Consider the following 16,936-nt stretch of genomic DNA (forward strand, 5'->3'; position numbering starts at 1 on the left):
GTGCGGCCAGACCTGTGACTCTGTTGGTCCAGAGAACTGGCAGTGAGGAAACTCCCTTTACCAATGTAGACCTACAACTGTTCAACAATTTCTAGTCTGAAATTTAATAGCATCAAGCAGCAATGGCCCAGTAGACACCAAAACCAAAACCAAAATAACCTATAAACTCTTGATTGCCCAGGACATTGAGAGTTTAAATGATATGCCAGGGTCACACAGCCTCTATGTATCAGAAATGAGACATGAACCTGTATTTCTACCTGATTCCACCTGAGATGTTTCACAAGGCTTAAAACTCTATAAATGTTAGCCATCTTATCTATGTATACACTGATGGGAGGCAATAGGCCGCAGCGGAAGAGCACTTCACTTAGAATCAGTGCTCTGTTCAAGCTGTTACCCCAGAACTAATTATGGGACCTTGAACAGGTAACAACTTCAGATGAAGAGAGTGGAGCAGGATCCCTACATTCTTTACCCTCTCCATATCTGTGACTATCTATGAAATACTATCTTAGAATGGGCATTACTTTACAAACAGTGACAACAATAAAGAGAAACACTCATTGCAGAAGTCAAGCCTATAACTCGATAGACAATAAAAGCAAGGAAAAGGAAACTATTGCCCTCAAACACACGGGAAGGCCCGTGTCCTTTGTCCCAGCCCATAGCAGAAGAATTCTGATCCTTGATAGGTCTCCATTGATATTGAAGTCAAAATTACCTAGATCATTGATCTAGATGGAGGGGACCTTAACAGCCTTCTGGTCCAACTTCCTGACTTTACAATTGAGGAAAATGAGGCCCAGAGAAAAAAAGTGACCAGCCGCATAGAGGCGATAAGCTTCACGGGTGGGCTAATAAACCCAGGTCCCGTGACTCCAGGTTCAGTGCTCTTTCCATGTTCTCTTCAGTCTCTATACCTGATTTTCTTTTGAATCTATGGATTTCAGATCAAGTTTTACACTGGGCCGTTGTGAGTTCTTATCCTGAGAACTCCATGGATAATCTGGGATGGATATGAAGCCAGGTTTCACTGGATAACTGGTGGGGGTCTTCCCTCTTGCCCAGACACAGAGGGTCAGCACAGTTTTCAAGGATCTGGAGTTTAGATGTCCAAATACTCCCTTCTGATGAGCATCCTGCAGAATCAGTGACGTCTGAAGGGTAAGAGATGCTGCTGCTGGGCAGGCTTGGAGGGTCTGAGGTCTAGGGGTGGGGACCCCACTTGAGTCAATCCTGTGGCCCCTGTAGTCTTGAGATACTCAGTAGGCATAATATAGTCAGTGAAGTGGGATGCAGCTACCTCACTATTTGGAGCCAGAGAAAACAGAGGGACTTGGCATGGGGCAGAGGTTCCAATCAGAACCAATCAGAGCCCAGGGAGGTTCAGACAAGGCAAAGATTCCAGGGAGGGTGCCACAGAAGAGAGTCAAGAGCCCTAGCCCCATTGTCATATCAACAATAACCTCAGCACCCTCTCCTCCCCTGTCGCTCTCCACTGAGAACACCCTGGGCAGAAAAGGAGATAGGGCATTTCTAAAAGGGTAGAGGAACAGATAGGCCCAAGTCATGGCCATAGGAAGTGGTTGTATGAGGTCAGGAGCAGCACCCACTCTTTACCATCACTGAGACAGGTAAGGTGGTAGCAAAAGTGGCGTAAGATGTACCAAGAGAAGATGACACATCTGCTAACCTGTCTCCCACCCCTTCAGTAAAGAGAAAAAGGTTTGGGGGCCTGGCTTAGAGTTGCTGCTGTAGCTATAGGCTGCTTTCCTGGTTCTTCTGTCCCCCTGAGAGTGTCAGGGCATGGAGTTACTTGTATCCCTAGGAGATCTGGGTGGCAGTCCCAGGCCCCAAACAACCCCAGATGTGGCTGTGAGATTATCACTTGCCCCCCACCTTCCTGATGCTGTCTCTTGCCTCCGCCATTTTAGTCAAAAGCCAAGATCTGTATCCTACTCCTGTGGAATAGAGACTTAGATGGATTCTCATTTGCCCTGGCCCCAGTATCCTGCTCAAAAGTTCCTCCAAAGACAGCTGAGTAAGATCTAGAAGTCTTCCTGCCAAGGCATGGGAGGCTTCCACCTACCCTTCAATGGTTCCATCCCATCAAGATCTCACTCCCACTACTAGCAACAGATCTTCTCTCATTAAATTCCTCTTGACTCATGATGCAGGACTGTGTTCCTTATAAAGCTTCTCCTCCAGGTCTGAACCTTGGAGGTATGCGCTCATTTTAAGTGATTTCACTGGAAAACACCTTTCTGGCCCTTTTTCTTACTCATCTAACTTCCCTTTCCCTAGTCCTGTTTCTCTGACTCCATGACACACCCTGACTGGGGCCACAAATTCCACAGTGCATCTCCAGCAATGGGAAAATCGGAGGACGGGAAGAAACTGTGCTGAATCAGGAATGGGACAAAGGAATCTGGCTTTGACACGGATTCTTTGCTAAATGAAGGTTGTCACCCACACATTAGGCCCCTTCTCCTCCTGTCCTTCTGCAAGGACCAAGGCAGCCTAGCCGCTGAACTGGACACACCCATGATCTCCCATTGCCCACCCCTGAAAATGTGCAAGTTGTAGAGGCCACAGAAAAGGTCAGAAGGCAAGACTTAGTGCATAAGGGATATTTTATTAAGGGCATCCTGAGGCACCAAGTTTTCTCTCTGAGATTTGGTCAAATCAATGGGGTAAAGTTGGGTGAGTTTAGCTGAGTTCATTGTCTCCATCAGACTGCTGTGGCCAATCCCACACGGTTGTTAGCCCTGTCAAAGACACTGTAGTATTCTCGGATGAAGACATCTCCCAGGATCCACAGCTGAGAACTGCCGTCACTCTCGAAACCACTGGTACACAGTCCATCCTCCTAGGGAAGACCAAAGCAGAGTATCAGTGGGGGTGATCCCTGCCTCATTCCAACAATAGTAAGGCCTTGCACAGTCACAAGAGATTCTCCTCCTCCCCTGCCCCACTCCTTCATATCCATCACCATAGTGATAACTCTGGGCCAAGCAAGCCATTACCCTTTTATTTAAGATGAAACCCAGAAGCAGTGAAATTCATGAAAGCAGTGCTTGTACTAGAACCATGCATCCAGGCTCCCAGTTAACTGATTCATTAAATCATTTAACATCACTCTGGGTATACTCTAGGTAAAAGCTGTTTGTAATCTCTGGAGGGCTATCTGAATATAAGGTCCTATGAATTGTCTGTCTGGTCCTACTAAACCCTCTTTTGTCTGGCTTGCTCATTCTTGTCTCTGATCCAGGCTAGCTGGACCAACTGACCAGTGGAGGAGAGCCTGGCAGGCCCGAGGCTGGGCTGTGCGGCTAGCACATTGGCTCCTGGGTCATACCAGTGTTGAATAGAACATTTTGCTTTGAGTCTGATGGCATGATGAGGGAATGGGATCAGAGCCTCCAGAAAACCACAGACAATCTAGGCCAAAGTGAAAGGGGGCAGAGGGGAAGACTAAGCAATGGGAGTTCAAGTCCTGTCTCTCCCAGTGGCTTCCTCAAGCACAAGGCCTAAGGCTTCCCAGATCCTTGCCCATGGTCCCCTGGCCTGGACTACCTTTAGAGTAGTGATAAAGAAGCTCACACTTCTACAGTGTAAGGTTTACTAAGCACTTTCCCCACAATAAAATCATCAAGTGGGAGTATCAGAATCACCCCATTTTACAGATGAGATAAGTAAAGCTCTGGGGGTACGAATGACTTGCCCAAATCGCAGAGTCGGAACTAGACCCCAGACTTCAGGTTTCCAAATCTAGTGTAGGTTCTACCATTCTATACCACAAAGGCAAGAAACATCCTGTCCATGCAGGTAGCTCAGCCTGTGTCCAAGCCACCTTCTGGTGACCAACCTCCCCGTGTTCCCACTTTTCCCCAAGAAGTGTCTCCCCATGAGGTTCCCACCTGATCGGTGTAGGCTGAGGGAGGGAGAGGGAACTTCTTGCCATTGATGTGAATCACGACTGTGGGCATAGAGCTCAGGCTGCTGCAATTGATGTCAAACTGGAAAAAAAATATTCCAAGAGGATTTTCAGAGAGAGATAAGATGTGCAGCCCTCCCAGCAGAGCAGAAGAAAAGGGGAGCCTGGGGGAGGAGGAAGGAAAGCCTGCAGAAACTTCTGGGGCCAAGAAAGTCTGGCCGGGAAGGGAGGAAGGAACTGTTTGAGTCATAAGGAAAATCCCCCTGCTACCCCCAGGCCATGTCCCAACTTCTGGACAAGAGCCTTAGGAAAGGGGCAAACCCAGTTAGATAGATACTCCAGCTCAGGACAAAGAGCTGTCCGTAGTTAAAGGATTTACTTTGGCCTTTGAAAGCAGACAACAGCACCAGCTAGGGCCAGCATGGACTTAAGGGAGGGATCCTGGAAGTGCTTTCCTGATTGGGGGATGCGAAATCTTGGGTATTTTTAAAACCAACAAACTCCCCATAATGCTTGAGGGTTCATGACAGGAGCAGGGGTGGTCCTTGAGAAAGCATGAAGCAGTGGGATGGAGGGAGGAAGACAGGGTCTTGGCACAAGTGTACTTGGGGTCTAAGCATTTAAATTTATATTACAGAACAGAGGATAATTCTGAGATAACTTCCACTTAGCCTGTATATGTCTTGTATGTACACACAGTGTTTGCATGTTGCCTTCCCCATTGGGCTGTGAACTGGGGTAGGGAGGGACATTTCTTCCTTTCTTTGTATCCCCAATGCTTAGCACAGATAGCACTTAATAAATGCTTGTTGACTGCCTGCCTGACTGATTTCAGAGCCCAGGACATGGATACTAAGGAGAGTTGAGTACCAAGAAACCCCCTCTTCTATCTTTCTGTTTTCCACACTGGCTAAATTTCTTTGGTGAGTTTAGGTAATTGGAAACTGACTCCTCTCCAGATAGTAAGAAGCCAGTGGAGATATCAGAAGCATCTCTGAAGGTTGAGCTGGGGGACTCACATCTCCATATTGGTCCTGGGTAGCTCCGATGACACTCTGGATGTTGAAAATGTCACTGCTTGGACCGACCAAGAGAGAGGTGCCAGTGTCCAAGATGGCCTGGCAACCACCATCACAAGCCACCACCTGGCCGTCAACAGTGATGCTAGGAGAAGTCAGACAAGCTGCTTAATTCAACTTTGAAACTTACCTGCTTCTCTTATTAACATCAAAGACTATTTGTTTTTTAAACAGGACCCAAAGCTAGAGCTGAGACCCCAGAGAGGAGACCAAGGAAAGGGAGCCAGCTTCCTTTACAGATTTTCCTTCCTTTGGATAGTAACACATTTAAAGTTGGGATTGACCTCAGCAGGCTGGTCATGGTCTATGGGTCAGTCTCAAAGATGAAACTGTACTCACTACCACAACTCCTTTGGAAGCAGGATGTATAGATACCACATACTCTTACTGAGTTCAAATCTGTTTTGAACACTTACCAGCTATGTGACCCTAGACAAGTCATTAACCTCTGTCTGACTATAAAGTGGAAATAATAATAGCACCCACTTTCTAGGGTAGTTGTAAGGATAAAATGATCTCATTTGTATTTGTAAAGTGCCTTGCAAACCTTAAAGTACTATATAATTGTTAGCTTTTATTATCAAGGTTTTTTTTTTTCAGCTTTAGGTCTTGTCTCCCTGTAGATCTTATTTCTTATAAACTCCCTAAAGACCAAGATCACATCTACCAACTTTTTGTATTCTCTGTCATACCTTGTACAGTGTTGGGCACATCACAAGACACTCATAAATATTTCTCAAAAAATTAAAAAAAATTCTACCAAACTCTTCAATGCAAAGTTACCTAAAGTCACAATGCATTAGTAAAGTACAAACGAAAGCTGTTACTCTGGACCAGAGATTATCGAATTCTGGTTTGGTGGTATCTTGAAGTATTTGAAAAATTCTCAAATTACTTTTAATTCACTTTGATGAATTGTATATATACCAGTATCTTCTCTGCGGATGGTCCATAAGGACTGTACATTGAGAGAGAAGAGTTCTGTGGTTTCAAAGAATACTAGACTGGTTCTACCACTGAAGTGATCGGACACATCCCTCCAACTCTGCAAGCCTCAGTTTTTACATCTGTAAAATAGGAATGATAATTCTTGCCCTATCTACTTCACAGGATTGTTGGGAGAATCATTTCCCATAATGTATGGCAATGTGAGTAGTTATAGTTATATAGAATAACAACTACCATAGAGAAAAGTCATTGCTCTGGGCAAAGTTATGAAACAAATGAATAAAGAAAGTGGGGGGGGGGGATGTAAGTGGTGGTGTCTTCTAATCACAACCAAATTTAGGGGGGGGGGGTTTGGAGGGCAGTTGGGGTTAAGTGACTTGCCCAAAGTCACAAGGCTACTAAGTGTGTCAAACGTCTGAGGTCAGATTTGAACTCAGGTCCTCCTGACTCCACGACCAGTGCTCTATTCACTGTGCCACCTAGCTGCCCCTACAACCAAATTTTAAAAATTGGGGAGAGGGGGTTCTTTTTTTGCTGTCGACAATGAGCAACAGGTAAAATCACAAAATAAAAATATCTTATTCAAATATAATGTTGCTTTGAAGAATCTAATTTAAATGCTAATAGGAAAAACCTATAATAGTGAATACCTTTTTGTATAATAGTTATTATACAATATAATTGTGTAATTATTATATATTGTAATATTATACATTATACCACATTTGTATGGGACTTTGTCATGTAAAGGGTTTTCACAGGTATGATTTCACTTGAATGTCACAATGCCCCCATAAGATAACTATCAGTCCCGTTTTACAGATGAGGGAATTGAGGTCATACAATTATTAAGTGCGGGGCTGAGACTCAGATCTTCTGCTTTGCTATCCGGAACACCTTCCTCTAAACTACAATGTCCTAGGACTTTGAGTTTCCTTCTACACTCTATGGTCCAGTTTAAGCTGGTTTTCTTGCTGTTCCTCACATATGACACTGCCTGGTCCCCATGAACTCCTTCCTCGCCTTTTCCTTAGAACCCTCATTTCTTTCAAGACAGCCTAAGCATCACCACCTTCACAAAGCTGCTCTGCTCGTGTCCTCCTTCCCTAGCCTACCTTGTAATGATTTTCTGTCTGCTCTGTTTATCCTTAGGTACATGTCTCCTGATAGAATATAAACCCCTTGAGGGCAGGGAGTCTTTGTTTCCTTAGCACTCGGCACAGTATTTTGTTGATCCATTCGATGGGGCCTTGCATCTGAAGATCCTGGTTTTATTCTGAGCCTAGTGGCGAGTCTCTGAGTCTCTGACCGGGAGATTCAGATCCCTCCCTTACCTGTCCACAGAGAACTGCCAGTAGCCCTGCTCAGTGACAGGCACCCAGTGGAGGGAGCCAGTGTAGTAGGATGGGTCGATGGCCCCCAGGATGAGCACACTTTTCTGATTATTTCTGAAACGAGAGAAGGTCACACACCTTAGCTCAAAGTAAAAGACACCTGTAGGACCCCAGCTTCTGACGGTCTACAATCAGACGAGGCTGGATCTCCAGCCTCCCGTTTACCAGCACCCACTTCTGCTGTCATCACCCAAGAAAGCTCGGCTTCTGTTCCTGAGAAGGGGTGTGGTGTAGTGCAGAGAGCGTTGGGCTTCCTGTCTGGAAGGTGTCATTTCAGAGCCTGCCTTAGACATCCACAGTGGAACCCTGGGAAAGTCACTACAGCTCCAGCCTCAGTGTCCTCATCGACAAAACGACGGGATTGGACCTGATAGTCTCAAAGGGTCCCTTGTAGGCTCGATGACTCTGTAGACTGTCTTTAGCCATTATCACTCTCTAGTAACCTCACTCAGCAATGGGAGAGGAGTAAAAGTACATATGTGCACGTGGTTTATAAGGACACACATCTTTCTGACCTACAGAGAGAAATTCAAGTGGATATAACATTCAAGATTTGAAGTTGTTTCCCTCAGGCTACCCACCTCCCTCTTCAGCCTCAACCCTTGGGGACACCCAGTTCAAATAGAACTAGGACTCTAGGCATGATCTCTCAGTTTCGGATTGAAACTGTACCCTCCATAGGCCCTTGAACCCCGATACAGAAGCTCTAAATTTCCCTGGAATCTATCTCACACCCAGTAGTATGCTCATAAATATCTAAAAACTGAAGTCTCCAAAAGAAAAAAATATATACCCACTTTTAAATTTGATCTGCATTGTTTACATTTTTTCCCCAACACTTTCTTAAATCTAAACAATAAACTATCAACTGAACTCTGATTTGTCGCATTTGCTGATTTCTGAGGCATAAAGGCCCCCCACCAAACATTTCACAAGCATCATTCTTAAGTTAATCAGAGCTGGTTCCAGCATACCTCTGCAATCAGACACATATCTCCAACAAGGCTTTCTTCCCTATGCCCTTTTCCAGGAAAAAGTCCCTCCAGTGAGGAGGCTGATTCCCTTATCTTGGGCCTTTTTCTGGTTGAGAATCTATTTCTTTCTGGCTGCCCTCTGTGGTCCTTCCAAACTACATCAAATCCTTCCTGTTTCTGATTTTCTTTCTCTCCACCCCTGGCTACCGCATGAATTCCAATTACCCTGTTGCATATTGTACACTCCTAAAGTTTAATTTTGTGTGTATGAAAACTGCCTTTTATATAGGGAAGAAAGAAATCTAACTCTAACCGCCTCATTTTTTAGGGAATGCTCAAACATTCCCAAGTTCCTTTGATGTTATATTCTTTCAACTCTTCCTGCTACTCTCTTTTATCTGTAATCTTATTCCTGTCATTCTTCTTGGAATAGTGGATCCTGGTCTATCCCTATTTCCTGTTAATTTTCTTCATCATCACCAACAGCAAATGTTTAATGAGCACCTTTTTATAAGTATGGCACAGTGTTAAGGACACTGGGGTGAGGGTAGTAGAGACTTATTTTACTTCTACAAATGGAAAATGACACTGAATATCAGAAGTCTGATACATTTCTTCCACAGTGGTTTGCACTTTCCATGTACGGTCTTATATCTATATAGCAACCATCCCCAAACTGCTAGGTGTTCCCAAAGGGGATAGAAGAGGATAAAAAATGACAATGAGGAGGGACCCCCTAAAATCCTGGTAAAGGATTCCCAGCAAATCAGTTATGTCTGATCCCATATGAAAGTGTCAATTACCTGCTCAGATAGACAGAGAAGAGATCCCTGGCAACCAGGTGCTTGTTCATCATGTTGTCAAAGACAGGCATAGCCTCATCCTCAGACAGGGAGGGGTAGCCCAGTCCGAGGATCCCATCAAATTCAAAGTATGTAAAGACATCGCCGGGCTCCTGGATACTCAAGCCAAAGATCTGGTCAGGGTCCACAATATTGGAGACCTGAATGGGGACAGCAAGCAATCACTCTGTGTTTGTCCCACATCCGGTTAGCAACTACAAACCATCACCAGAGAGAGATCCCTGGCTGCAGCTAGCCCCAGTATGGGCAGAAGGAGCAGAGCTTGTGTTGAAATTTCTACCTCTGCCAGGACCACTACAGAGACCAGGCAGGCACTTTGACAGCAGTGAAGAGAGTAGGGCAGTGACCTGATGCTCCTGAAAGGTGGTCTCGTTACCTAGCATCCCGGGGACTTACCTGGATGGGGCCTCACAGACTCATGAGCCAGAAGTGGGCCCCACCTGAGCTAAATTCTCCTAACGCCTTCTGTGTTGACCTTTTGAAGGAATTTTAAAGACTTGGAGAACAGGAAAGGGGTGAAGTGAGAGTGGATGACAAGGAGAAGGAGGACAACAAGTGTGTTTGCTGAAGGCAAGTCCTGGTGCTCTTAGCATGGAGAGAGGGAAGTGTCAAGTGGGAGGAAGGGATGAGAGAGGCAGGGAAGGGCCATGCTGTCCTGACATCAGTACCACCTGACAGGGTCTGATCACATTGCTAACCCAAGCTGGTGTTCCCCCCTCCCTCCTCTCTCTTCCACCCTGCCAGTCTCAGTTTCCTCTGGCCGAACGAGACTTTCGAGGAGACACAACACCTAGGGTGTCTCTCCCCAGCCTCCCCAGGTGGGTGGATGTGTGATAAAGGAGGAGCTGAAGCTGCTGTAATTGAATATGACAACAGGCACAGGGTGGTTTTTTTATCCTGCACCAAAAATAGCAAAGAAAAAAGGCAAATTGCTCCAGACTGCAAAGGAAATAGGACACTCAGAAAAGGGAAATTAGCATTTCAAAGCCATTTAGGAGCTGATGCTATACAGACCATCAAGGCCCTGGATGCTTCAGAAACTAGCTCAAGGTCCCAACTTCCTGGTAACTTACTCCCTGAGGAGAAGTTCTGGGCTCTCTTTGCTTGTATACTCTGCCTACATGAGATTCCCAGGAGGTCAGATGTATGAGTATGTCCACCCAGTCAAAGCCAGAAGATCGATCAAACTAGTAATGTCAGAAAATGAGGAGCTTTTTGTGGGATTCTAATTAAACTGGGTGTGGACACATAGCCATTTGACTGGCCGCAAGAAGGAACTCTTTGAGTTCAAGGTGACAAATTTCAGATTGGATGGCTGAAGAAGGACTACACTTGATAGAACCTCAAAGGTTTTCTACTCCAACCCATACTTGGCCAAAACGGCCATCACCAATGTCAGGGGCGATCATCCATCCTTCACTTGAAAATCTCTAAAAAGAGGTAACCTGTAACCTCCTTCTGCAGCCAGCTCGACCTTGGGATAGTTATAGTCTTTAAGAAATGCTCCCCTTTCATCGAGGTAAAACCTGATCCTCTAAACAGTTCTGCTCTCAGATATCCCATTCCAGGAGGGCAAAAAGAAAAGAACAGCTACCTCTCCTGGAAGACTTGAGACATTTATCTGACTGAAAAAAAGTTTTCCCGTATCTCTCTATGATTCTAAAAGACTGTCTGCTCTCAACTCTATTTGCTTGCTCTCATGGAATCATAAGGAACTTGCAAAGACTGAAAATGCATAAACCAGACTGGAGATGGGAAAATAACGAAAGCGGAACTCACCCACTATATCTCCATTTGACTAGTGACAACCCAAACTCCCTGGAAGCCAGGGTATTGGATTACAGTGAGAGCAGATCTGCCCCGAAGCTGACATAAGTAGGAACAATTCCAATGGAAGGCCCCGCAATAGAAGAGTCCAGAAGAAAAACTTTTGGCACAAGTGAGACATCCTGGGACTGCATTTATGAGAGAATGTTTTACTTCCCAGAAAAGATGGGAAACAGGAATAGAAAAGGCTATAGGCCAAAGGGAAACTATATGCAGAAGAGGACATCCAAGATGGTAAAGGGCTGCAAGTCCGTGACGTGTGAGAATTGGTTGAAGAAACTGGAGATGTTTAGTCTGGAGAAGAAAAGGTTTAATGGGAATGTGACAGCAGTCCTCGAGTGTCTGAAAGGCTATCAAGTGGAAAGAGGACTAGACCAGTGGTGGGCTTCGTGTAGACCACATGGGACGTCAAGACTGCAGGTTCCCCACCCCTGGACTAGACTTTTTCTGTTTCCCTGAAGGAAGCTGCAAAGAAGGAAATTTAGGTTTAAGCTAAGCAAAACTTACCATTAATCAGAACTGACCCAAAGTGGCCTTCGGGGCTTCTCACCCTCCCCTACCTCGCTAGAGGCATTTAGGCAAAGGCTGAGGGATGCCTGTCAGATAGGCTATATAAAAAGGTTTCTTTTTGGGCAGGGCTTAGACCAGATGGTTGCAGAGATCTCTTCCAAATATGAAATCCTGTGATTTTGATTCTGTGAAACAGGAACAGTAGGTGGGAAAACCATAACAAGGAAAGATGAGATGAAGGATTTAGGACACAATAGATATGAAGCCCCAGAGAAATCTCTGGAAGTGATGCTGAGCATCTAAGAGCTGTGCAGCTCAGTGGGAATGGGGGTTTTATTGGGAAAGGAACAACCCACAGAGCTCTGTGTGTTAACAGTTCTGCAGGGGAACTTGGCAAATCAGTCTAGGAAACCTCATTCTCAATCCAGCTCCCCCCACAGCCCACAACAAGCCTTCTGGGTGGGCAGGACCAGACGCCAAACAAAAGTGCTTCATGCTTCCTGGAAGAACCGTGCTTGGCTCAGGAAGCACCCACTGGTCAGCCCTGACAGAGAAGGGTGGGAAATCCTCTGCTCAGGCCATACTCACAATGACAGTGTCATAGCCCAGGACTCCCTGCATGCTGCCAGTACCATACTGAATGGACAGAGGTTCGTCTGTGCCCCGGAAGGTGGAGGACTTAGAAGGAGAGAATCTGTTGTGGCTTTCTGAAACAATACAAGCCCATGTTCAGGGTGGACGTTGTGCAAAACTTTTCTACTTACTATTAATGTGTCAGTCAGTCAGTCCACAAGCATTTGTTAAGGGCCAGGCACTGTGTTAATCTAGCTGACCTTTGAAAATAAGGACTAAAAACTTACTGGCTACTACAAATTGGTTCTTTCTTCCTCCGCTCTCTCTACTAGGTCCACAGAGAATCGAGTAAGAGAAATCATTCTTTCCCACTCCATTCAATATGCAGTTTCCCATCCCACCTATGATCCCTCCCAATAATATAGTCAAGTAGCACGAATAAGCTGAACCAGAAAAAATTCATCTATGTCCATTTTGTCTAGGTTGGTCTCAGTCTCCACTCTAGAGCCCTGCCCACATAGCCAGTCTGGGCCCTAGGTGAATTGGGTTACTTACGGCAGGCGGCGCTGTTGCAGTAGACTGAAGGGACCCAGAGATTAGAGGAACCAGTATCGAACACCACAGTGAACTCCTGGGGTGGGGTCCCAATGTGAATCTTTCCAAAGTACTGACTCTGCAGATACAAGAATATCACATGTTGGGATGGTGATACCAGCGTTGTATATAGTCAAAGAAAGGGATGGAACGAGAGGCTAGCTTGGATTTTATGTCTGCCAGATTTTCTGACTTGACTTGGACTTCAGGAGGATTAGAGATGGAGAGAGGAGGAATGGCATGGTGAATATCTCAAAGTCCTGGTGATGGCCTGGTGATGTCCTATGGACCAAGCAGAGCAGGTCTCACACAACTCATGTCATCTGTGCCTAAGCCTGCCTGCTGGTGGACTCCCTACGTACGCAAGTTAAAGGTTGGAAGGGACTGACCTAGACACAGAAATGGAAGCACGGACAGTAGAAAGCAAGAAGATTAGGGAAGCAGGCTGAGGACAGGAACAGAAGCACCAAAGAAGGTTCTGTAAAGGTGAGCAAAACAGGGTGAAGATGAGGACCATGTTCTGGATGGGTGGGAGGGGGAGGACCAACTGTTCTCTACCTCTGCTATGAGCAGAATAGGAAGAAATGGGTCATTCAGTGCTGCAACAGGAAGGAGTGAGGTTATGAATCAAGAAAAAATATTCCCAGGTACCAAATGTGTCCCTTCCTAGAAAGGGTTTCCAAGAGATTTTTTGACATTTCCTTTTTTAGGAAGCATCAAGGAAGGCCTCAGGGAGAAGTCAGCACCTGAAGTGAGCCTTGAAGAAAAGGAAGGATGTCTGAGATGTGGAGATGAGGAGAGAATGGATTCCGAGTAAAAATAATTCATACATGTCAACAGAGGCAGAAAATGGAATAATAAATGCACAGAATGGCTAGTCTGTCCAGTATGGCTAGAATATAATATTTGTGAGGGGGCATAGTATGAAAAAAGTCTGGAAAAATTGTTGAATGAGAGTGTGGAGGGCCTTCAATGCTGGGTTAAATTACTAAAGAAGTTTGGAGGAGGAAGTAAGATAGTGAGTTCTGTTTGGGCATGTTGAGTTTGAGATGCCTATGAGGGTATCCAATAATAGGTGATGAGTGACTGGCAATTGGAAGAGAGACTTTGGTAGATAGGCAAGTTTGGGAATCTTTCCTAGACTATGCCATGACCCAAAGGAATTCTCTAATTCCATGAGAAGTAGAGAAAAATAGAATGGGAGGGGACCAGGAAAAGCAGCTGAGAAAACTCAAGCGTAGGGTTCGAGGGCACTTAGCCATTGGGCAAAAAGAGCCAGGAAACCACATGAGATAGTGTATATAAAGTGTTTTGTAAACATTAAAGGGTTAAATAAATGGCAGCTATTATTATAATGATCACTTCAATCTTCTCATCATTTTTTATTAGGGTCAAATGAAAACAGGTCTGAGCAAGTTCCAATCTTGCTATCATTCTGTTTTATTCACTAAAAGCATCTTTGATAGAACTCCAGGAGCAGACAGAATGAGAGGAGCATTATCATTAATATTATTATTATTATTATTATTATCATTATTATTATTATTTCTGTTGTCATTAGCAAAGCAACTCACATCCAGGAAATTCGTCAAGGGTTCATCTACAGCCTTGGCAGCTTCGTGATGGTGTCGGTACTTGGAGCTGAGGGAGTACTCATGCTTCTTCAGAAAGTCTCCCAGCAAGCCACGCTCCTTTAGGATTTTTCTTAGCGTCTTCCCTTTGAACAGAGGCACCTTTCTGCAGTTGAAGATGAGTTAGCCAAGTGTCTCTACTATAATCAGCCAACCTTCCCTACGAGGGTCAGCCAAACCCAAATCCTGAAGCTTCCAGGCCCTGGCGCAGTGTGGAGTGGTATGATTGGAAAAGTACTAGATAGAGAATCAGAAGACCTAGGTTCTAGTCCCACCTGGGCTATTCCTAACTGTATGACCTTGAATAAACTGTTTAAACCTCTCTGGCAGGTAAATGGAATAATTGAACTGTATTCTAAATTATATTTTAGTTCTAAAATCGATGATATATATGTAAAGCTATGGTTTTGTCTATCATTTTGGCCATTGTGAGAATAAAATAAGGTAGAAATGTAAAAGTCCTTTGTAAAGGTTAAAACTGTGGGACTGCTAGGTGGGGCAGTGAATAGAGCACGGGTCCTGGAGTCAGGAGGACCTGAGTTCAAATCCAGCCTCAGACCCTTACAATTTACTAGCCGTGTGACCTTGGGTTAAGTTACTTAACTGCAATAGCCCAGCCTTCCCCCCTCCAAAAAAAAGCCAAAAAAAAAGGTTAAAATTGTATTATTGATTAATAGCAATTTTAAAGAAAAAAAATTAAATGTTAAGTTACTTCTTTTTGCTCTTTCTCTTTATGTCTCAAAAGGAACTCATGTACAATCATCATCTTTGTTCTCTTCTCTGGCCCTTCACATGATCTCATAAATGAAAGTCCAGGGAATTGTTTCCAAATCCCTTTCCCTCAAACACAGCTGAAGCTAAAAGGGCCCAAAGAAAGGCAATATCGTGGGACGTGAAGCCCGGTTTGAAACTGGCAATCGTCCATAAGCATGTTGGAGCTTTCTCCTACTGAGCTCCTAACACATGGTGTGAGGAAGGCTTTTTCCTGGATCTCATCCCTTTTCTGATCCTCTGATTGTTTCCTCCTTAACCTCAGGTCCTCTACTACTGGTTCCCATCGGACTCAGGAACTAATCTGGAATTGGGATGGCAGCTCCATTAGCTGGCCCAGGCTCTGCTAAGATTCTTCTGGGAAATGGAATGGCAAATGCAAACACCAACTCACAACCAGAATGAAACAGCATCTGGAAGGCCCTCTATAAACCACCCCAGAATGTTATTGCTTCAGCCTTTTATGTGGCTCGGGTGCTTTGATTAAAACTTTTCCTCAGGGACTCCCTCTGACGACAGCCATTGCTTCAAAGCCCTGCCCATGGCCCAATAGTTCTAGAACCACTGGGTTCAATGTAAAGGAGATGTGGTATCAAGGATGTTAAAAACAAACAAACAAACAACTATGGATTGTCTAAGACCTGATCTTTTTCAGAGATCCTGCTTCCCCCTCACCCAAAGGAAGATCGGACTTTTTTGAGCACTTGGTACCTAACTATGCTTTATATTTGGTACCTGGGCATTCAGAGAAGGATTATGGATATTTATTTACAAAAGAAATGTGGAAAAAAAAGTGAATTCATTCTTCTTTATGTCTCACCAGTCCACAGAAAGTTACATTTTAAGAAAGACTATACTAAGATTTAGGGTGTTGAGACTAAAAGGGGAAATGCAGGATTTCCTATCACAGACTCCTCATTTGTTCATGTGAGGCATCAGGCAAGCCCCAATCTCTGATCTGCTCCTTCTCTTCTCACTGAGGTTTCTCTCCAGCCCCAGGAGATCCATAACTCTCTGAAGTATCAAGACTTACGTGATAATGCATTCGGAGAAGGCGACAATGACAAGAAGGACCAGAAGGCACTTCATCTTGCTGCTTCGGTCAAGCGCTGCAGTTGTGGAAGTACTAACTGCTTTCTTCTCTCCCTTAAGCCCTTTAGCTGCTTTTATAGAAGGGAAAGGACCCACCTCTGGCTGAGAGGTCACAGAGATCACCCCAGATTAGAGGCAATTCTGAAAATACCCATTAAGATACCCTCTCCACCCCGCGTGCCCTAACTCCAAGGGCTGCCCCACACCTGGTCCTCACATAGAGTGATAAGGAAAATGAATGACATCATTTCCTAGAACTTCAAAGAGAGAGGGAAAATATTATTGACCAACTTGGGGGGAGGAATGCCAACTTAGGTTCCTCTGATTTGCCTTTCATTTTCTAAACAGTTCCCTGCACTCCAGTGCACCTAAGTTAACCTATTAGGAAAGGGTTGTTTGAAACACCAGATGGATTGCAGTGAGCCCTTAGAGAAAGTTTCCTCTCTTCAGGACTCCCCCCATCTCTGCCTTAATAGTTATGTTTGGTGGGACTTGATCTGCTATTTAAAGTAGCAACTCAAGCATGGAGTGTAGTGAGGATTTACCCATAACTACATGAAATCCTTTAGCCTAGCAGTAGAGCCTCAAAGGGGGCTTGGTCTGTATAGCAAAGAACCACCATGGTCCCTGACATGAACACACACCCTCTCCAGCTCTGACTCTATGACCACTGGAAACCCTTTCTCATCAGCCCCAGGTGTTTTCTTTTCCTCTGAAGAGAGTAACTGGGGGTTTAGAAT

General features: G+C 44.8%; 1 protein-coding gene across 1 annotated transcript; it reads right to left on the reverse strand.

Moving 5' to 3' along the window:
- Positions 1–2,618: 2,618 nt before the first annotated feature.
- Positions 2,619–16,193, reverse strand: LOC138162173 (chymosin-like). Its single transcript, XM_069089235.1, has 9 exons — positions 16,138–16,193; positions 14,277–14,439; positions 12,660–12,781; positions 12,124–12,238; positions 9,139–9,338; positions 7,302–7,415; positions 4,960–5,104; positions 3,924–4,022; positions 2,619–2,872 (listed from the first exon to the last, which is right to left on the reverse strand). The coding sequence occupies exons 1-9, from the start codon at positions 16,191–16,193 to the stop codon at positions 2,735–2,737; spliced, it is 1,152 nt and encodes a 383-aa protein (XP_068945336.1). The 3' UTR covers positions 2,619–2,734.
- Between the last annotated feature and the right edge of the window lie 743 nt (positions 16,194–16,936).

The sequence above is a fragment of the Petaurus breviceps genome, unplaced genomic scaffold (assembly GCF_028583685.1).
Source record: "Petaurus breviceps papuanus isolate PSGF00001 unplaced genomic scaffold, PetGlider_PUasm1.0 186, whole genome shotgun sequence".
Lineage (NCBI taxonomy): Eukaryota > Metazoa > Chordata > Mammalia > Diprotodontia > Petauridae > Petaurus > Petaurus breviceps.